This window comes from Leptinotarsa decemlineata, unplaced genomic scaffold, assembly GCF_025532065.1.
Source record: "Leptinotarsa decemlineata unplaced genomic scaffold, Ldec_3_MD MMD2_P_RNA_scaffold_14, whole genome shotgun sequence".
In the NCBI taxonomy this organism is placed as follows: domain Eukaryota; kingdom Metazoa; phylum Arthropoda; class Insecta; order Coleoptera; family Chrysomelidae; genus Leptinotarsa; species Leptinotarsa decemlineata.
Genome location: NW_027412528.1, coordinates 2,497,966 through 2,521,399, shown reverse-complemented (window position 1 = coordinate 2,521,399; position 23,434 = coordinate 2,497,966). Strand labels below are relative to the sequence as shown.

At 33.5% G+C, this 23,434-nt stretch overlaps 1 protein-coding gene across 3 annotated transcripts in view; it reads left to right on the top strand.

The window, feature by feature from the left end:
* The first annotated feature begins 1,430 nt into the window (after positions 1 to 1,430).
* Positions 1,431 to 23,434, top strand: part of eys (eyes shut) — a 94,224-nt gene continuing 72,220 nt past the window's right edge. For 2 of the 3 annotated variants that reach the window (XM_074176723.1, XM_074176740.1), the window contains exons 1-4: positions 1,431 to 1,581; positions 10,195 to 10,501; positions 17,537 to 17,767; positions 22,094 to 22,207. In XM_074176723.1, the coding sequence (XP_074032824.1) occupies positions 10,216 to 10,501; positions 17,537 to 17,767; positions 22,094 to 22,207 (631 nt within the window). In that variant the 5' untranslated portion in view covers positions 1,431 to 1,581; positions 10,195 to 10,215. Of the gene's footprint in view, positions 1,675 to 10,194; positions 10,502 to 17,536; positions 17,768 to 22,093; positions 22,208 to 23,434 lie in introns of all 3 variants that reach the window. The other variant, XM_074176733.1, reaches the window with a different exon arrangement.

Here is a 23,434-nt window from a genome sequence, read left to right as displayed (position 1 = left end):
TGTACAGGTAGACTTTCATATCATATCGTTTTATTAGCGTTGCCAAACTTCCATCTGTGATGTATCTTCAGTTTACCCAACAAAGTTTATTTTTTCACATTCGAGGAAAAAATCATTAATGATTCTTATGTAGAACTTAGTATAGGTCATGTTTTAACAATACAACAAATTAACTTTCAATTAAAAATTACGTGTTTTTGTCTACCTGTTGAATATTCGAATGTTTTTAATTTTGTGTATCTACTAATATTTCACCTTTACCCTTAAATATTTCAAGCTAGTGACATATTTTATCTTCTTTGACATGTGCCATATGTGCCAAATACGGTATTCTTCAGCAGAAGATTGGGATAGGAATTATTATTGGACAATTGATAAAATATATTTGAATTTTTATTGTGAAAGAAATGACCGAAAATAACGACCAGTAATTGAAGAATCTGCCAGAAAACAGTAAGTTGAATGTATTACAAAATATACTATTAATATACTATACATATCATGAGTAGTTCCGAGACAAGCTTCCAGATTATTATAGATAGGGTGGCAATCAGGTGAAAAAATATATTTGTGTATAAAAAAAAGCTGAACTTCAAGTTCAGCTACAGAAAAAGTGTTTTTGTATTATTCAATATTCAAATGAAAGTAGTTGTTTGGAAAGTAATCTTTCTTTCGTGTAATTTAATGTTTATATGGAAATAGTTGTTTCGAGAAGTCTTTTTCTTCCAGTTTCTGAAAGTAACTTCTACGCATGATCTACGTGTTAGGAATCACACGTTAAAAGTTAAGACCTCGTTAATTCTTAGCTCGCACAAGTTTCTACTTCTGAGGGTTGTTGTTCGTAGGGGTGTGACAGCTGGTTAACAGAAAAACAGATTTTAAACAGAATTTTTCAACAGATTTTTTCATGAATATTTCATTTTGGAATTTTTTGATTTCTTTCTTCCTTTGGAAGTTTCCACTTTTTTTGTAAGAATTTCTGTAAGAAGTTTCCGGCCAATGTGTGGACGACTTATATTTTTTCTATTGTACTACAAATACTCACAGTATCACAGTCGGTTCTATCGATGAATTCCGTACCCGATACTATTGCTTACAACTGTTACTCGGAATCTTTTTTTGCTTTCCCTTAATGATAGACATTTCCAAAAATCAAAAATTAATATCCATAACGTGAATCCTTATTCTTTCTGAATCATGTATTCAGTAAGTGATATTCAAATTGAAAAAGAAATATTTTATTTTCAATCCTATATAGATTTCACTTAAACTACTTCAATTCACGATTTGGCCAATCTTCGAACAGATAATAGTTATACCAGAATATTCAGAATACCAAAGAACATGAAGATATTTTTTTCTAGTATTTACGATATAGTATGGCAACAATGTATTCCATTCAATTGTTTCTACCGCAACCGAATGCGGTCAAGCAACTTTTGTACCAGTTTCACACACAGTATGTTTTGTTTACCGGTTACTATGGTTTCTTCAATGACGATTTGTATTTTCTACTTGTGGGTAAGGACAGAAAAAAAAGAAAGGGACTGAAGCACAGTGACACTGAAGAATAACAATTGGGTGAGTTTGAAAGTGTGCCACCTAAGGAAAAATACTTATGAATATTCCAATGTGTTTTTGATAATAATATTCTCTGAATGAGTGCCTGAATCGGTGAGTAAAAAATCAATAAAGAGTTATTTGTTTCAATGAGGTGAGGGTTGGTAGAAAATTAGAACAAAAGTCCAGGATTTTTTTCTTCATTGTCATGAAACATCCTCAACAAAGTTGTAAGTCTAAGTTGTAAGTCTAATATATCTTAATATTACTTACACGTACAATTTTGTAGCATCCCTGATGATGAAAACAATTTATTAAATTTCCGAAAACTTGAACAAACTTTATAGAGTACTCCTTCATTTGCTACAAAACCCTACTATTAACTGATTATATTCCTAACTAGTCAGCAACGACTACCCACCAACACTGACATAAAAACTTGACAAGTTGACTTGGGTGTCGCACCAATAGGTGGTTTCACTTATGTTTCGCTTGCGATTATGCACCTATTTTTATCAATTACTTTCTTGGTTTTTTCTCATTTTGTCTTCATCAATCGAGGACCGCCTGCCCGGTACTGACGATGCCCAATAGGCATGATTTTAAGGGAATATTATCCACAAATCCAGTGGCGTAGTCAGATTTTTATTACAAAACGCTTGCACCACAAATCTCTCACATTACCATATTTTCAGGAGTTATAACTGTAGAACGCATTGAGCTGTTGACTTCGGATTTTCACTGTACAAATTCACTGGTGTTCTACTTGGTGATGACAGTGTTGTCAGATCTCAAATATGTCTATAATCTGAATAAAAATTACAAACAAATACTTTGTTTCCAAAATTGAAGTTGTTGTAACTTCGTTGTTAACAAATATTTTTTAATGAAAATTTGACAGTTTTGATTTATAACGACTACGAATCCAGTGGTGTAGTCAAATTTGAAAACAAAAATTGCCTAATAAACTTTTGCCGTTTTTGACAAACAAAAAAAACCATAGAGTGTCTTGGAAATGAAACTAAAATTGTGAAAGTTAGTGTCAAACTACAGTTTTTCATGCTTAATATTTCAATAAAAAAAATTGAGATTGATTGAAAAATGCGCATTCTACAGGGGTGGTTCCATTTTAAATGGGTCACACTATATATATATATATATATATATATATATATATATATATATATATATATATATATATATATATATATATATATATTGTATCGTAGAATGCCCTGAAACTTTAATAAACATTTCAAATTTTGTCCCAAGGTAGACCTTTCAGTACTCGATGTTTCAAAAAAAAATTATACATATATATATATTATACATATATATATATATATATATATATATATATATATATATATATATATATATACCGGGTGTCCCAGAGCTTTTAGGCCAGCAGATATCTCAGTCACCTGCAGAAAAAAATTGAAAAAAAATATGTATATCATAGAAGACCACCAGCACTTTCATGTAGCGGAGCAAAATCCACCCCCTCGCGAGCAACCCCTGCGAAACCACCCCTAACTTTTGTTTTTCAAATGGCAACCCCATGTTGTTTGTCGTTCAACTGACAGCTCTTGTTATTTCTCAACCAACGATATATCATAATTGTTCGAGAAAATTGAATACGTTAGTGGGTACTATTAACTGGACTGATCGAATTGTTCTGCATTGTAGACACCAGAAAAAGTGGACGCTACGCAGAAAAAGATACGATAAAATGTTAGAACTTTTTGTGCTTCCTTTCATTCCTCTGATATCTGGATGACACATTGCCATCAGTCGTGATATTGTTGTTGTATATCAAAATGCCTTTTACCTTCACTCCCAACGAATACGTTGATATGCTTTTAATTTTTGGTGAATGCCGAAAGAATAAACGTGCTGCGGAGAGGCTGTATGGGCAGCGCTTTCCTGATCGTCGACAACCAGGTCGTAATACGTTTTCGTATGTAGAAAATACCATGCGAACGGGATCATTTCCAGGAAAAACAGATCAAGTACATCCTACTCCCGTGCGAACTGAGGAAAATTGCGTAAATGTGTTGGCCTACGCCGAAGCACATCCTCATATTTCGGTTCGTGCATTGGTGGTAGAGATTGGGATCAGTAAGTCATCTGTGCAGAGAATTTTCAAACAGTACAAGTATCATCCCTTCAAAATTCATTTACACCAAGGACTCAGACCTACCGATTTCGAAAGACGAACGGCATTTATTGCTCACATTCAAGTTTTAGTCCATGACAATCCAAACATCCTCAATCAAATCTTGTGGAGTGACGAATCCCGCTTTCATAATAATGGTACTGTTAATCGACATAACATGCACTATTGGTCACAGGACAACCCTCACTGTATTAGAGAAACCAATTTCCAAACAATGTGGGGTGTGAACGTGTGGTGTGGTTTACATAATGGACGACTCATCGGGCCTCATTTTTTCCAAGACACTTTGACGGGCCACCGATATTTACATTTCTTGGAAAATTGTTTACCTGCCCTCCTGGAAGATATTCCACTTGAAGAACGACAACAAATGTGGTGGCAACAAGATGGTGCTCCTGCACATAACCATAATGTAGTTACTACATTCCTCAATGATACTTTTCGAGACCGTTGGATTGGAAATAGTGGACCTGTGCGATGGCCTGCATGTTCTCCAGATCTCACGCCAGTGGACTTTTTCCTGTGGGGATATCTGAAACGAGTTGCCTTCGAAACACAACCAATGAATATTGACGATTTAACCCAAAAAATTTTAGAGGCTTGTCATACCGTTACTCCGGAAATGATTGGGGCTTCCTGTACTCGCGCGCTGATTCGGCGACTTGAAGCATGTGTGGCAAGTGCTGGCCAACATTTTGAACATTTTCTGTAGTATCATGTATCAAAATACAGATGACCTTAAACATTAATATTTCATTTGTGTTTTTATTTTCTATGATTCTGCATGTCATTCTACCTACCATGATACATCATTGACCGAGAAATGAAAAAGACTGTAAGTTGAACCAAAACAAACATGGGCGTGCCATTTGAAAAACAAAAGTTAGGGGTGGTTTCTTGGGGGTTGTTTACCAGGGGTTGGATTTTGCTATGCTGCATGAAAGTGCTTGTGTTCTCCTATGATACATATTTTTGTTTTAATTTTTGTTCTGCAGGTAACTGAGATATCTGCTGGCCTTAAAGCTCTGGGACACCCGATATACAGCGTGACCCATTTTTATTGGAAACACCCCCCTAAAATTTGGAGCTGTAAACCGATTTTAATAATTTTTTTTTGAAACGTCGAGTACTGAAAGGTCTACCTTGGGACAAAATTTGAAATGTTTATTAAAGTTTCAGGGCATTCTACGATATTTTATCTTAGTCGAAAATCGGGATTTTTTATTAGCGATTTTTTTAATGAAGAAATCACTACGCCACTGGATTCAGAGTGCCTCTAAACAGGTGTGACCAGAATTTCATGAAAAAATATTCATTATTAACAAAGTTATGAACACTCAAAAATTCGTAAACTCACACAGCTAACAGTCACAAAAAACACCCTATATCAACAGATATAGCCATGAGAATATTTTTTTGAGATTCCAACAATAAAGTGCCGCCAAATGAAAAAAAAAAACAAATAGTGTAAATATTTTTGATGAAAATAACGCGGAGTTACATTCAAGTTTTCACGCATTTTAACTAAAAATAAGGACCCAATATTTCAATTCAAATCTTAGTTGCCATGGAAATGATATTACAGTTTGACACTTGTGAAAGATTTGAATGTAAGAAAGTTTTTGGCTTTCTACTACTCCATCTGATACAAAAAAAAAGGATGAGAGAATCTTCCAAAGAAAGGAAGGAAGTAATCAATTTGAAACTCTATACATGAATGTGTAGATAATGCAAAGAAGTAACTTTCAGACACAAACTGAAAGAAAGTCCTCCTGAAACAGCTACTTTCATATAAACATTGAATTACACGAAAGAAAATAATACTTTCGAAACAAATACTTCTATATGAACACTGAATTATCAGAAGATACTTTTCTCTACTCAGTTTGTATTTCAAACATTTGTTGTGGAATAAGAATCAGATATCATTCACAGGAGTTCTACTTTGAATGAATGGTAATAAATTGTACTCACATTCAAATAAGATTCCTCTTGACTGGGATTAAATCAAATAGGTGAATGAATGTCATTACGATGTATCAGATGGAGTAATGGAAAGCCAAAAACTTTCTTTCCCAAAAAAGTAATCACTCCTAAAAATATAACCCCTTCAATTCATTTAAGTGTACTATTGTCAACAATATTCACCTTACAGTTCTTCGAATTATTTTGTGTCATGGCTGCAAGATTGAGCGAAAGAGAGAAAATTGAAATTGTACGCCTTTCGGGAGATGACGTTAGAAGTGCTAGAGAGGTTTGTAGAGTATTTAATGAGAGACATCCAGATCGTCCTCGTAGTAGCTGCGGTACGGTAAATAAAATAAATAAAATATTCAATGAAACTGGTGCAGTATCAAAAATTATGTTAAAAAGTAATCCTGTACAAAGACGAAATAGGAATGACAGGAATGATCAAATCATTTTAGATTATTTCGGAAACAATCCTAATGCCGGTATAAGGAATGCCACTTTAGATTTGAATATTCCACGAGAAACTATTCGGAGATGTCTCATGGCGAAGAATATTGAACCTTTCAAACCAAAATTTTTACACACACTTCAAGAAGGCGACGAAGCAAGACGCCTGGAATATTGTTTATGGGCCCAAGGGGAATATTTAAACAATAGAAATTTCGTAAAAAATATTTTATATACCGACGAAGCTACTTTCACTACAAATGGAGTAGTGTCATCACAGAATTGTCGCTATTGGGCAGCGGATAATCCTAACTGGGTAATAAACTGTAAAAGCCATTATAACCAAAATATCAACGTCTGATGTGGGATATTGAACGAACGAATTATTGGTCCTTTTTTTTGAGGAAAACATCAATGCGCAGAGGTTTCTAGAATTTTTAAACACGGAATTTTGGGATGCTATTCACGAGCTGCCAATCAATGAACGATCAAATTCAATTGTCCAGTTAGATGGGTGTTCATTTCATTATGCCAGAGCTGTGATGCAATGGCTTAACGAACATTTTCCAAACCGATGGATAGGCCGTGGTAGTCCGTTTATAGAGTGGCCACCTAGATCTCCAGACCTCACAGTTTTGGACTTTTTTTCTCTGGGGACTTCTTACACAAAAGGTTCACAAAAACCGCTCAAGAGATAGAAATGAACTTTGTGTAAGAATTCAACAGGTATGTGTAGATATTAGCCCCCAAGAACTAAGGAACTTAATCAGAAACATTCGTAAGCGCTACGATACATGTATCGAAATACGTGGTGTATTAGTAGAGGCTACTAGAATATGAGTTAGAATTAATTGTTGCACTGAATCGAAACATATCAATATTTAGATATTAGTTACGTTTATTAAAATTTTTTGCTTCATTGTTAGTTGAATCGTGTGAATGTAATTCCGTTATTTTCATTAAAAATATTTACGCCATTTGTTTTTTTTTCATCAGGCGGCACTTTATTATTGAAATCATAAAAAATGATATATTGTGAACTGTTAGCTGTGTGAGTTTTCGAATTTTTGAGTTGTCATAACTTTGGTAATAATGAATATTTTTCATGAAATTTTGGTCACACCTATTCAAAGGCATTCTGAATCCAGAATATATATATTTATATATATATATATATATATATATATATATATATATGTATATATATATATATATATATATATATATATATATATATATATATATATATATATATATATATATATATATATATATGCGATGCATAGAATTTATTCGAGCCTCTGGAGACACCCTACATTTTGTTTTATGAGAGAGAGGACATTGTTGTATCAAGATCTTCAGATGATGTGGTGCTGCAGGTTTTTCCGGGTTTTCCTGCAGCTGAAAATATATATATATATATATATATATATATATATATTTATATATATATATATATATGTATATATATATATATATATATATATAAATATAAATATATATATATATATATATATATATATATATATATATATATATATATATATATATAAATATATATATATATATATATATATATATATATATATGATATGTATATATATATATATATATATATATATATGATATGTATATATATGTGTATATATATATATATATGTATATATATATATATGTATGTATATATATATGATGTGTTGTTCTTCCGAGTGTTCGTCCGTTGTGTACTATTCGATAGTCGACGTTTCGCCATCATCTCAGATGGCATTATCAAGACGAGTTACTGCTTCGCTTCGAGAGGTGTAACTGATGTTAGGTTCTTCTTGTGGTGTTTTTATATGGTTTCGCTTGCGTAAGTTGTATGGGTTTGTTACCTGTTTTCCTACCAGACGATTGTTGATGACTTTTGGTAGTTCTCCTACCTGTTTTTCTACCTGAGGGTTGTTAATGGCTTCCGGCGGTTCTCCTACCTGCGATGGTTCATTATCAGGAGAACCGCAGGAGCCTCGCAAGGAAGAGAAGCCGTCACAACCAGTGCTTGCACTTCCCTACATCAGAGGATTATCGGAGAGGATAAGAAGAATTGGTTCCAAGTACAACATCAGAACCTGTTTCAGATCCGGTAACACTATCCGTAGCAGCCTCACGAAAACCAGGCCACCAAACGCGGACTACGATTCCAAGAATTGCATTTACCGGATACCCTGTGGGTGTGGAAAATCCTATATTGGTGAAACTAAGAGGCCATTGAATGTTCGCATTGCCGAGCACAAGAAGCACACACAGCGAGGGGAAACCAGCAAATCAGGAATAGCAGATCATGTTTGGACCCATCAACACAACATCGAGTGGACCCAAGCTGAGATCTTGCACAGAGAGGAACATTGGTTTAGAAGAAAAATTCAAGGAAGCCGCAGACATGTTGTCCAATAACGTATTCAGCCAGGCCAGCGTAGAAATACGCAACGTATGGAAATCCATCATCAAGCGAAAAATAGCCAACTCCCGCCAAAACGGTCATCTCCCACGGAACCAGTGAAGCGGAAAATGGAAAGCAGGTATAAGTGAAAGAATTTGAACGACCTATAAATAGTCATCTCTCGGAGGAATCAGTCCAGTCATCACCCGAAGACGATTCTAGATACTAACAATCGAAACGTCGTGAACTAACGTGACTTGAGATCTACACTTTTTATTTTCTTTTTTTCATTCCTTTATTTTTATTTTGTTTTTATTTATTCAATTGTTATATTTTTACTGGTAGTTTATTTCACTATTACTTCATTTCAGGTTTTGTTTGCTAAATATAATTGTTTTTTTTCAGCTATTCATTTTTTATTATTATTTTTTAGTTGTTTCAGAGATTTCAAATCATTTTATATAGTAGACAATGGAAATTCGAACTACAGTGAAATTCATCATAAAACATTGTCAATCACCTTCAAACAAACGTTCATCTACAGCATTGCGAACACTCCTCTCGGTAGGCGATTATGGCGAACGTTAAAAGGGCGAAGCGTTCCGTAGGTTGCCCGAACAGAACACCCATTTTGAAAAAGAAAATAATTAGTTGCACGTGTTGTTGAATGCTGCATTCGTCTATGATGATGTGTGTATCACATAATTGTCAAAATTCGGAAGTCCCTGTTGAAATACTCTATATATGGTCCATGGCAGTGACAGATTCTTCACTTATATACATATGTCGATAGCTTCTATTGATGAACTTTATGTGAAAAATTCAAAAAACACAAATAAAAAATGTACAGTTAGCGCAAGGGATTGCATATGAACATTTACTGACAACTCTACTAATCTGGCATAGAGATTCATAATCGCCTGCATGAAATAGTTCATTTGCGATGCGTTCTGTAATAACAGGCGACAGGCGACCGTGTTGCAAATATTCCAGTGCCGAAAATCGTATGATGTTTGTAATATATCAAGTTGGTTGAAATGAATGAAATGACCAGAGATCAAGGATTGAATTATTTGCCAGTTCCGTCGATTATAAATGTTTCTGGCTTGTGGCTGAAAAGTTCAAGTCCAGATTTCATCTAATCCACAATTCCGCTACTTACACAAACGAATATTTCAACAGCAGCGATGAAAAAAGCGTTGATTTTCGATATCCCTTATTTTTTTGGTAGAATTTGGAATTTGTGGTGTGAAATGAATCTTTCGAAAACGCTTCTTCCTCACCAGAACAAAATTGCCGTTACTCGACGCGCGTTTGTCAACCAAGTTAGCATAATAAGGAGATGACTGAGATTACTACTTACAAGCTATGTTGATGTTGTTAATGCTCACTTTTTTCTACCTGTTATTGTGTACTAACCTGAACACTAGCCTATTGGGAATCGGCTTCATCTCATTCCATATTGTATCTTACATTTGTTTGTGTGGAACCATCTGATTCTTGATGTGTTAGAACGCGAGTTTCAGTATTCATGAATATGGACCATGAATAATGGTCTATGGTTTATATGAGATATAAGGAATGCCACATATGCAAATGATTAGAAATGTATTTACAGGAAATGTTTCGATAATGCAAGATGTACAAAATCGGTGGCCAACGATGTCTGCTTCTCTGCGCAATAACATTACTACTTCAACTGCCAAGTGTGAGAAATGGTTTTGCATGTTTGAGCAACCCGTGCGTCCATGGTGTCTGCCTGGATGATCTGAATTCGACATATTTCTGTTACTGCATCGACGGTTACACTGGAATCCAATGCCAAACTAACTGGAATGAATGTTGGTCATCACCATGCCAAAATGGCGGCATTTGTATCGATGGCATAGCCATGTTTGATTGTTCCTGTCCAGCAGGATATGCAGGTGAGTTACCAATTGTTCAGTACATTTTATTGTGAAGCAATAGGGATTCCATCATAATATTGATTTCATCATCACTGTCGAATAAAAATATTTCAACTTAAGATTGCTGAAAACATTCACGAATCATCAAAAGTTGATCATTCTACAAGAGTTTTTTCTGCTTCATCAATAGGACATGTTGAAGATATTGAAGATTATCCAAAGCTGTTGGTGTACTGAGAAATTATATGGAATTTTTGTTTATCAAAGAATGCAAATTTTCACGGCCAGTGAAAATTGTGTGAAAACTATTTACCAGGGGTTTGGCCATTTTATAGCCGTTTTTCGGCCGATAAAATTCAAAATTACAATCCAGAAGTATACAGTGTGTCCAAGATAAGGATCCTAAGCATGGGAATCTCAGTACCTGTTGGAGATACAGCTTAGGTTAAATTAGGAAAAAGTTGTGTTCTTTAAAGCTTATTTACATGCCGTTTAGAAACTTGGAGAATTTTCATGGCCTGCTGAGATATTTGGGAAAAACGAGAATTTGACAATATCAATTTTATTTTTTTCTGACTTTATTTGAAAAGATATCAAAAAACGGATAACACTTTTTCATTGGCACTTTCAAGGTACTACACGATGGTATTTTTAGTTTTTATATCCGACGTTTCGTTTTCAAAAAACCATCATCAACTTTATTTTTTTAAATAGCCCGAAAAAAAAGTACACCCTGTATCTGATTCCATTTTTTATTACGAATTCAACGATGTAACACATGCCATTGTTTTCTTTTTAGTTTAAGGGAAAATTGCATTTTTTCCATTTTTAAAATGTATTTTTAAGTAGGTTAATAATGATTTTTTTAAAGTAATGAAAACAACAAAAAAATTAACGCATTTTTTATTTAATTCAAAGGAGGTGTTCAAACAGGTTTCCGTTATTTTCCAAACATAAGTATGATCTTCTCACTGTAGAACTTAAAACATCACGTAACATCTCTGGTGTAATACTGTTAAATGCGACAGTTACACATTCTCGTAACTGCTGTTCAGTTTCAAAAGAATGTTGTTAAACCCGGTTTTTAACAAAACCCCATATGAAGAAGTCCAGAGGAGTTAAGTCAGGAGATCGCGCTGGCCAAGACACTTCACTAAAGGTTCCAATCCAACTTCCAGGAAATCGCTGCGAAAGATACTCTCGAACTTGTCTAGAATTATGTGCAGGAACACCGTCTTGTTGAAACCAACAGTTATTGACCTGTGCCAGAGGTAAATTATCTAAACAGTCTTCTACATAGTTTTGCAATAAATGATGGTATCGTTCGGCGGTCAAAGAATTATAGTAAAAAACGGACCTAGTATTTTAGTTCCTAAAATTGCACACCACATATTAAACCCAAAACGTTCTTGATGTCTTGATATTTTCTTAACACGCGGATTTTGCTGAGCCCAGTAATGCGTATTGCGGCGGTTGAAGATACCATTATTAGTGACCATACTTTCGCCGGATCATATTATTTTTGAAGGGAAATTATAATCTTCTTCACACGCGCGTGTATACCATTCGCAAAAATTTCGGCGCCGTTCGAAATCCCCTGGTTTAAGTCCTTGGCAAATCCTAAATTTATAGGGGTGATATCTATTTTTACGCAAAATAAATTGAGCTGTGGATTTGGCTACTCCTACATTATTTTCGATTTGCCTAGTTGATATTTCAGGGTTCTCAACAACTGCTTGTAAAACATTATTTTGGGCTTCTTCCAAAGATCCTTTTTTTCGAGATAAAACAGGCTTTTTAAAGGAACCATATTCTTTTAAATTTCGAGCCAGCTCTAAGAAAATGGACATACATGGCTGCTTTTTTCTGGATATGTATTAAGATACATTGCTGCTGTATTTACAGTATTTTTGTGGCACAAAATGTAGCACGTTAGCATGTCAAACTTTTCTTCATGGCTATAATGCTCACCCGGCATATTCGACGATAATAACACAATATTATCTATTCAACAATAAACAATAATAACGACAAAAATAACTCTAAAAACAACAACTCGACAAACAGGCTAACAACAACGACAATTACTATTTTATCGTGTAATTAAATAATATTTGATAGGCTCGGTGACAGGTATTTACGTCAAAGCATTTGTTTGCAACGCCTACTTGAAGATTTTTTAAAAATAGAAAAAAATGTAATTTTACTTTAAACTAAAAAGAAAACAATGGCATGTGATACATCGTTGAATTCGTAATAAAAAATGGAATCAGATACAGGGTGTACTTTTGTTTCGGGTCATATAAAAAAATAAAGTTGATGATGGTTTCTTGAAAACGAAACGTCGGATATAAAATCTAAAAATACCATCGTGTAGTACCTTAAAAGTGCCAATGAAAAAGTGTTATTCGTTTTTTGATATCTTTTCAAATAAAGTCAGAAAAAAATAAAATTGATATTGTCAAATTCTCGTTTTTCCCAAATATCTCCGCAGGCCATGAAAATTCTTCAAGTTTCTAAACGGCATGTAAATGAGCTTTAAAGAACACAACTTTTTCCTAATTTAACCTAAGCTGTATCTCCAACAGGTACTGGGATTCCCATGCTTAGGATCCTTATCTTGGACACACTGTATAGAGAGGCAGAGTCAAATACATGCATAGTAGTTACTGCGTTGTAAACAACAGGAACAACAGCTCTAGCACTAATTCGGGCACTACGACCGTTACCACATCGCCTTTGATAATGTCTACCGCAGTAGTATACGAAACGTCAGGCTTAAAAATCTGCAGACCACGGGGAAAAAACCCCGAAAATAGCTTTCACATATTCATCTTTATGGGACCGTCTTCATTTGTGAGAAATTGTGTTTTCAAAGACACTTTGTAATTTTTTGTCAATTCTTCAATTTGCTATGATTGAATATTTTTTGAATTTCATTCATCAAAATCCAAAATAATTTGTACTGGTATCCCCACGAATGACAAATGTCGACATATTTTTTTATAAAAAAAAGGTTGAAAGGAAGAACCTGTAAGACCAAGGCTAGCAGGTCATGCATGACATATACTGCTAAAATGGGGCTAATCTTTGCTCTTATTGGAGTACCAAAAGTTTGTTTATAAATATTACCATTGAATGAGAAATATGTGTTATTGAAAAGGAAAATTATAAGTTGGAAGAATTCGTCTATTTGAATATCACCAAATTGACTAATACGTCCCCATTTTCTATCAATAAATCTGAGACAAGCACCTAAATAGACAGTGCTGAAAAGAGATACGACATCTAAGCTAGCAATTACATAGTTGTCGGGTAATTTTCTATTATTGAAATTAGAAAAAACATCGAAAGAATCATCAATAAAATATTGGTTTTCGAATTCATATTTGTTAAAATTTCTATTGAACTTATAATGTAGGATCTTTACTCACAAGTTCAACGAAACTGTAATGATTCAATTAAAACATGGTTTGAAGTCAAAGGATTGACGAAGTCACAAAAAAGCGTGTCACTAATTATACTGGGACTTTACCCAAATGTTATGCTTTGCCTAAAATACATAAACCAATCCTATCTATCAGACCCGTCATTGCTTCATTTGGTTATCCAACTGAAAATCTTGAAACTTGAAAATTTCTCACAGAAATTTTAATAAAAGCCTATGAATTCACAAACCAATATTTTATTGAAGATTCTTTCGATGTTTTGTCTACTTTCAATAATATGAAATTACCCGACAACTATGAAATTGCCAGCTTAGAAGTCGTATCTCTATTCTAACCATAAATAAATTATTTTCAAAACTTAAAGATAAACTCCTACAAATTTTCAATCTCATTTAGTTTTCTCCATACCATGTTTGAATTGTAGTAATAAAGATATTGGTCAAACGTCAAGACTACTTAAAGATAGAATAACTCAACACAAAAGTGATAGTAGATTACATCCTGAGACAATCAATTAATTGCCTCAACAAAAGATCAGACATTGATCACCTCAGCGACATTTATGCATTTCTACTTAATATCGATAAAAATTTACATGATTTTCAAATCAGCAATAATGCTGAATTCTCATTAACTTAAGTCACAACATATTTTAAAAATGTATCGAATCTCCAACTTCCCTGAGGCAGAGCTTTACTTCATTTCAATAACACTTTTTCATGTATTTCATCAGTTCGGACTCTCATTGTTTAATATAATATAAATTGATTTGAAATCCCTGAAAAAAATAAAAGATCAACCGCGGTGTTAGTGCGCCCGACTCACGATCGGAAGGTCGTGGGTTCGATTCCTGCCTCGACCAGGTATTTTTCTACATAGAATTTATCTGGTTGAAGCTGGGATAATTCTGCAACCGTGTTAGGAATCACACGTTAAAAGGTTAGACCTCGTTAGTCCTTAGCTCGCACAAGTTTCTCAACTTCTGAGAGTTGTCGTTCGTTTAGGGGCGACAGCTGATTAACGGAAAAACAGATTTTAAAACAGATTTATTTTTCAATAACAATTTTATTATTTAAATTGATTAAAATGAAATAAAATTATTTAATAAAATTGTTATAAATAAATAATAAGTGATTTCAATTAATTTTAATTAATTTAATTATTAAAATTGTTATTATCGGTTAATCTCTTATTTTTTTCAGGGATTTCAAATCAATTTATATTATATTGGACAATGAGAGTCCGAAAGTCCGAACTGATGAAATACACCACGAAACATTGTCAACCACCTTCAAAGAAACTTTTTCACGTATTTGACATTGGGTTTTCTTATTGATAATCTCACAAAACAGTAGATGACTCTAATAACACTTGCACCATAATTGTTCTCTTTTGTTCCATAGTTCAACATAGATATACAAACAAACGATTTTTCAAACTGAATCACATGACAGCTCTCACTGTCAACCTTTTTTATCATCTCTCTCTCTCTCTCTCTCTCTGTGGCCTACAGCCACATGGCTTTAACCAGTATTTTATAATTTCAAACCATGTAACAATTTTATTATGTGAATTTAAATAATTTGGCTTATATCAGTGAGAAGTCAAACCTTTTTTAATTTGGTGACATGTTTTATTTTATTGACATGTTTCAACTGTTCGACACGGCATCCTCACTAACAATAAGTTGTGTTTTTTTTCAACAAATTTTATATTTTTGTATCACTTTTTTGTAGCTCCTCCTTGATAATGATAATAAACGCTTTCGAAATATTGGAATAACTTGTGTTATAAGAGTACACTTCCGTTCTGCTGATCCTAATTTCAAAAACTACACCTCACGATTTGATCTCCACAAACTTCACATTTATTTATTTTATGAAAATTTAACCAGAGATATTTTAAAATTAGAAATTAAAATAACTAGCATAACATTTGAAAATCTTTCGACTGAACATACAAGTTTTCTAAGACGTTCACTACCTCATCAAATTTGGTACGAATATGAAAAAAGCACAAACTACCAAATATAAATAAATTTGTGATAATATGAATCGTAAGAATATAAATAAATTGGAAATATTTAATATATTCAGAAACCAAACTAATGAGAAGTGATTAAGAAATTTTATCGAAGCCAACATTCCTAAAGATATTGGACATTTTTTTCCGCTTGGATACAATTTCAGTTTACCTCCAACAACAAAAGACATTTCGACTCCAAAATTGTTGTCGGAAATTATGAATGATTTCAATGAAAATTAGAAAAGTGTTTACAGAGTCAAAATCACCAACATGCTTACTAATTATTTCCAAAAACCACATAATAAAAAACCATCTAATCAACTATATAAAAAATCGAATATTTTTTTTGCAAAATCTCCCAAATTTGATACTGACTAGATCAGATAAAGGTAATGGGACTGTTATAATGAACGAAAAGTCCTTTGGTATACCTCATCACAATCTTATATTTCTATGAATGAAAGAGATCCCACCTTAACCATTCAACAAAAAGCAAATAACCTCATTTCTGAATTGAAGAAATCTAAAATGATATCTAATGAAACGGCAAAGAAATTCATGATTTATAACACCAAAATACGGATTACCTAAAATTCAACAATTTCACCAATACTTGCACAATACGTTATGGTATAACGTTATGGTATACTTGATAAAGTAGTTTCAAAGTTCCGTTTTAAAAAAAAATTGTTGATGATGTTATTTGTCCCGAAAGATAAATTGCAAGAAATACTTGAAAAAGTAAATATCGTATTCAAAAAAAACTTTATTGTGAGATTTTCACTAAACAGTTTTACAAAAACGCATCACGTGTTTCGCCATACAATATACAATGGCTTCTTCGGGCGTGTCATTACTAACTATATTTTACATATTCAAAGCTTTGTATACCTAATTGTGAAATTTGAAGTACCTACATTTCAAGTACCAGAGTTTTACCTGAGTTGTAATGAATTAATATACCTGAGCTAATGTACCAGTTTCCACATTTGAAAAAATATTCAGAAACGGGGACTTATTCAATTCTAATTGATCATTCAGTAAATTACCAGAATTTTTGAATCTAATGATTTCTAACTGTTCCATTGTCTAATATGATATAAATTGATTTGCAATCCCTAAAAGAATCTGCAAAAAAATTAAAAAGGTTAGCTGAAAAAACAATTTTATTAAGCAAAAAACTGAAATTACAATGAAATAACATACAAGCAACAACCAAAAGAAAAACAAAAAATTGAACTATTAACACGAGCTGAAAACCACCTTCAAACAAATAACAAAAGTATTGTCACTCTTGGCACAATAACTCACAAACATATGAGTAGAATAAAATTAAATTCCAACAGTTTTCTTTTGGAGGTTAATGGTAATTGAAAAAGTGGTGAATGCAATGAGACTAGCGCCATCTTTAGGCCCGAGACTTTTCAGTTCATGTATTACATATTATCACCAAATATACTTTTTTATATAGACCGAAAAAATGAATCACCCATTATGAATAAATTAATATTATTTGTTTTCTTAATTAAGCTTTACTGTGATATTTTTTTCAAATAGGTTTCACTTTCATACGTTTTAGGTACTTTATGTGAAGAAGATATTAACGAATGTGAAAGTAATCCCTGCCAGAATAACGGAACCTGTTTGGATGCACAAAATGGCTACACATGTAACTGCCTACCTGGATATTCAGGAATGTATTGTGATATAGATATTGCTGTCTGTAACGCCACCAACGAAACGAGATGTTCAAATGGGGGAATATGTGAAGAGGGACCTGGAGAAACATTCACTTGCCGATGCCAACCGGGTATTTTATAATTTCATATTTATTACAATCCTTATTGGGACATTGAAAACTTAAAAATTTTTATATTTCGCCTTGTATATGATATTATTGAAACGTCTACGTGGGACAAATAAATTTCTTCTGTTGAAGTGATCGTAATTATGGAATGAGGGGCGTGAGCGAAAGTGGCGGAGTTAGTACCGCCTTCCAGTTAATATTTTTCTCTCGAGAATTCATCTATGCTGAAGGCACTGAAAAAATGTATGAAACAAATATCACCTTGACTTGTTAGTTCCGCTGAGAATAATTGTCAAGAGTTAGAAAGTATCATTCTTCCGGAGGAAATGTATTATATTTCGTATAGTTTAAATGGTATATAAAGTAAATAGTATATGAAGCTGCCGTTTTCAGAAGATGAAGTAGACTACTTCTTCAACTTCTTATTCATCTTCTGAAGACGCCAACTTCGTTGGTAAAACGCGCGTCGAGAAAAGTATGATATTTTGGGAACAGTGCTTGTTTTAAATTTACTTTGCGCCAGAGTGTCCAGTTCTACCTTTCATCATCATTTTATTTGAAAGTTTTTTACTTTTTTATATGAAGAAAAAAAAACAAATAAAAAATTACGATGGATGTTCAAATAATGAATGTTAGAATTATTCTGAATTGTCAGCTAGGGAATCAAAAATTCATCACTGTCATTTATGGAACAGCGAGAGCTATGCGGATCTAGAAAGAACATTCTATTTACAAATTCTTGTATAACGCGCTGTATCTTTGTTGCGTTCCTTTGCTAGCATTTCTCACACAATTATCCCTACTTGCCCTGTATGCTGCTCAATATTATGTAATATTTTAACGACTTGAGTACATTTGATGAGATAATCCGCATACCTCTTATCGATTCCACATCATATCGTCACCACCAGTCGTTATTGCAATTAATTTTTTTTCCGATGATAGCAATTACAACTAAAGTTTTAATTTCATACCTTCCGATTAGATTTCAAATAATGGAACTTAGGTTATGAACTTAACGTAAAAAAAAAACAAATGGTAATGGTAAAACAAAAATAGTGTTGTTATATTTGGTTAGTAGGTATGTGTGAGGTAAGGTCAGGAAAATGTCCTTTTACTTATAAAATGTTAAATAAACTTCAATCTTTTAACATGTGATGCACTGTTTGGAACCTTTGGTGTAGTAATGAATATTACCGGAGTTTTTTCCAGCACCAAACCGTTATTTTAACACCTCGACACGTATTTCCATCACCAAGTGATCATCATCGAGAGAAAGGTGTTGAGAAAAAACTCCAGTAATATTCATTATTATTCAATCTTTTTGTCAATAATGTTATCTCTGACAGATTGAAGAATGTTTACCTAACTTGCAAACGTTTTATTTCCCACTTTATCAGAAATTTTAAATTTTCGTACCCAAAGGTATACTAGTCAAATGATAAAAATTAAGTGCTACCTATGTATTATTTTGGTTTCAAATCAAATTCTGAATTATAAAACACAAGACCTAAAATTATCGTGAGAAATTACACAGAAGGTTTTGATCCAGTTTTTTATAGTTTGGTTCTCGATATGAACAACAGCAAATTCGAAGTGTATTTTCTAGATGGGCGTCTGTTAATCTCGAACGACATTTATTTTTCAGAAAATTCATCTTTGAGAAAGATGTTTCACATACATATGTCGAACCAAACATAGTATCCAAATTTTTAGCTAGTTTCTTGCAATTTTCATAATTTTCTGGAACATGTTTGGTCCAAAATTCTTCAGTGGATACCGTTTCATACATTTGCAAATCAATTATCTCTATTTGAAGTGATGCCTTTGACAGCCACATATATCCATTCCGCCGCTACATCAACTTCAAATGACGATTTAAGAAACGGAGATAGCTTGCCCATTTGTGCAAAGTCTTGTAGCAAATTCGTTCCTAAGATCGGCCAGAAATTTTACAATCCCTGCAATGTCTTCTTCAGAGTTCTTTTCATATTAAAGAATTGTCGGAATATGAATAAATTCTTGTCTTGCAATATCTAGTTTGCGACGAAAAGCAGACACGTTTTGTATCATTGTATTAATCACATATTGATTTTCCATTTCCTTGTGATTCTGTGTTGAGCGCATTTGAATATTTCAAAAAATCATTCAAAAAAGCCACGACCAGCATATTACGCTTGTTTGTGCTTTCTGGCTCCCTCCGTATCTAAGTTTTGCAAGAAGGATGTTAGTTTTTCTTTCAGCCAGAAACTTTCAATAACTTAACCTTTACTTAGCCAACGAACATTTTGTCGTGTCGCAATTAAGTCAGAATATGCTGTCAGAAAGAAACTCCTTGAAATGTCGGTGCTAAAGAGCAGAATGAGATCTTATAAAATTAATCAACTTGATCAAGCTCTCCATCACTTCTTTCAGTGTAGCATTAAGTTTTCCACAAAGGGCTGCCTGGTAAATTATGCACTGATACGATATTAGACCTGAGTTTTTATCCTTGATTCTCTTTACTTCACCTTTTTATTTGCCAATTATTGCTGGGGCTCCGCCAGTTGAAAGCGACACCATTTTATCTTAACTAATGTTACATTCAGTTATAAATTCATCAATGACTAATAAATCTTCCCCTCGAGTGTAACCTTTCAACAGAAATATTGCTAGCAACTCTTCCCTAAAAATCTGACACTCAATATCAAAAAATCGTTCAAAAATAGACATTTGTTCATCATCAACAATGTCACATGATTCATCAAGTGCTACGGCGTAGCAAGGTGCCTTTCACAGAAGATTGTTTTTAATATCAGCAGCAAAAATTTCCGTTTTTCGGTTATTATTTCGTCCTGATAAAGAAATACTTTGAAATGCAGCGACAACATATTTTTTTTTCCTAAAGTGCCGTGACTACTTCTAACATACATTTTTTCACCATCTCAGAATCTGAAAATAGTTTCTGCTGTTTATCACACACGTAGCGCTGCTTCTGTGGATTTTTCTTGCTAGCCTATGCAACGAACTAGTAATTTTATCCTTTTTTTTTGAGAACTGAGATATGAATGAAGTTTTTATTTACGAGCCTTACTGCCAAAAGAAAAGTTTTTGTGAAATTGCTGATGAGTTGTTTCGTAGTGTCGCTTCAAATCACTACTCTTAACAATAGCGACAGTTTTATTGCATATAAGGCACACTGGAACCGCTTGAGGTCTATTAGGCAGCGTAAAATAATATTGTTCAGTCCATTCTGCCAGAAACCTCCTATTTTCACTGTCCACTTCACGCTTTTTAGAATCCATATTAGCATAGGTAGGAAAATATTATGAAAACGCGAAAAATCACAAAACAATGCGCGGTTTGCGGTTTGCGCTACGACTGACAGACTGCTTCCCCCGCCCACACGCCCGCACCCCCGAGTTTGATACTCGCTTGCCTTGTTTCAACAAAACAAAATAGTGGCAATCGCGTACAAACACACATAAACACAGGGTAGATAGGAAACTAATAAAACCATATAAATTGTAGCTACTTGTAAAACAGGTTGACTAGGCAACTTGAAAGTATATACTTAGTTGAATTCTATGTGGCTTAAAAATATTACTTCAATCAATGAAGGTATAGTATACCTTATCTACGTATTAATTTTTATACTTGGTATAAAACACATTACAGTATTTGGCGGTTCGATGTTCGACTTTTCGCGGTCCGCAAATGGACCGCGGCAGCGGTCCGCCTCTTGCCAACTGTTGTTCTAGGCGTTCTTTTGGTATATATGTAATTCTGGTTATTCAACTGATGCCGGCTACACACAAAAAAACATCACTGTAGAATAACAATTTGCATTTGGGTTGTATTTTTGAAATTTTTAGTTGTTTCAGAAAGTTGTCGATATATTCAAAAATATAATTCGTTTTTAACATTATATTTCTACAGATGCAGATTGGGCTCATTTGTGATTTCTTTTGAATTCAATTATAAATCTAACTATATTTAATTACTCAGTGTTGAAGGGACATCTAGCGACTTAGTTCTTTACGCATCGGAAAATTTAAATCTCGTTCTGCATAGGAACAGCACAAGAAAATTTTAGTATTCTTATGAATATTGACTACTTTTCAGTAGATGGCAGCTCTGATACTGAATTGAGAATACGCAATTTAAAAAGCTTGTTTTAGTTATATATGTTGTTAAGAAGAAAGAAATTGTCGTATATTATGAATTTATCTTTAGATTAAATCGTTTAATCGTTTAATGACCTGTAAAAAAGTAATGGATATCGTAGCAGAACAATTTCATGCCAGTCCATGATTATTTGAAATATTCAATCAAACTATTACTTTACAGGTTGGGGAGGTTTGTTGTGCGATGTGGAAATAGATGAATGTGCCTCAGCCCCTTGTCAAAACGGAGCAGCTTGTATAGATTTACATGCTAAATACTCATGTGCTTGTCTTTTTGGTGAGTACGGTGATTTCATTGACAAGAATGAGTTTCCTAAGGTATTCTTTTTTATACAAATAACACCTAGATTTTAGTTCATCTGATGCTAAATATTTTCTGTTCAAATACTTTACAAAATATTGAAAGTACGTAGTACTCATAACATTAGACAATATTTAGGAAAGGTTTTGGCTCACTTCTCCATCTTTAACATCTCTACAAAGATGTGTAGATCATGCATAAAAGTTATCTACTTTCTGACACAAACTGAAAGAAAAAGCCCGCTCGAAACAACTACTTTCAGATGAACTATAAATTACACGAAGAAATAGTACTTTCGAAACAACTACTTTTATGTGGTGCTGAAGAGGAGGAAAGGCAATAAGGCAAGTGTTTTATTCCGTAACATCGATGTCGCCATTGTGGATGACAGTGTTCCATGTAAGTGTTTTTTTTTCAATTCAATGTTTATATGAAAGTGGTTGTTTCGAGAAGGCTTTTTCTTCCAATTCGTGTCTAAAAATAACTTCTATGCATGATCTACAATCTTTGTGAATAGTTTATTTTGATATTATTTAATTTCTTTCTTCCTTTGGAAGTTTTCTACATTTTTCATTTCATTCATCCAAAAATTATGTAGAAAAATGTTACTTTTCGAAAGGCTGGAACACCGTTTCGAACCAGAAAACTGTACATATCTCAGCAAATTTTGATTCTGAAGCTCAGATCAGACCATTGGGGTATTGTTCTCATATATAGAGCTCCGCCCCTATAGGCACACCCTGAAGCTGCTGGATTCCATGCAAAAAGGAGCCATCCGCCTGATTGGTGACTCGAACGTCACTTGCAACTTTAATAGTCTGGAACAGGGGTCTCCGAAACTACGGCCCGCGGGCCAAATCCAGCCCGCCAGTGTCATCAATCCGGCCCGCGACAGCCAATGATTTACTGTCATCAATCTGGCCTGCGACAGCCAATGATTACCTAATTGTTGTTACTATTGCTGTGATAAGTTGAAGAAGAAAACACAGAATGATAATTACTCGGTTTTATTCACTTGCAAGGTAAAACTTAACGACAGAAAACTTAACTTAAGTATCTAAGTTTAAGCATATTAATAACTAACAAATAATTGAAATGAATCACAGTAAAACAAAAACACTAATGAGATTTATGTAATTGTGATTTTCCACCGACAATACTTTGTAGTTGTGGATCAATTTCACTTGTACCAATTATCAAAAG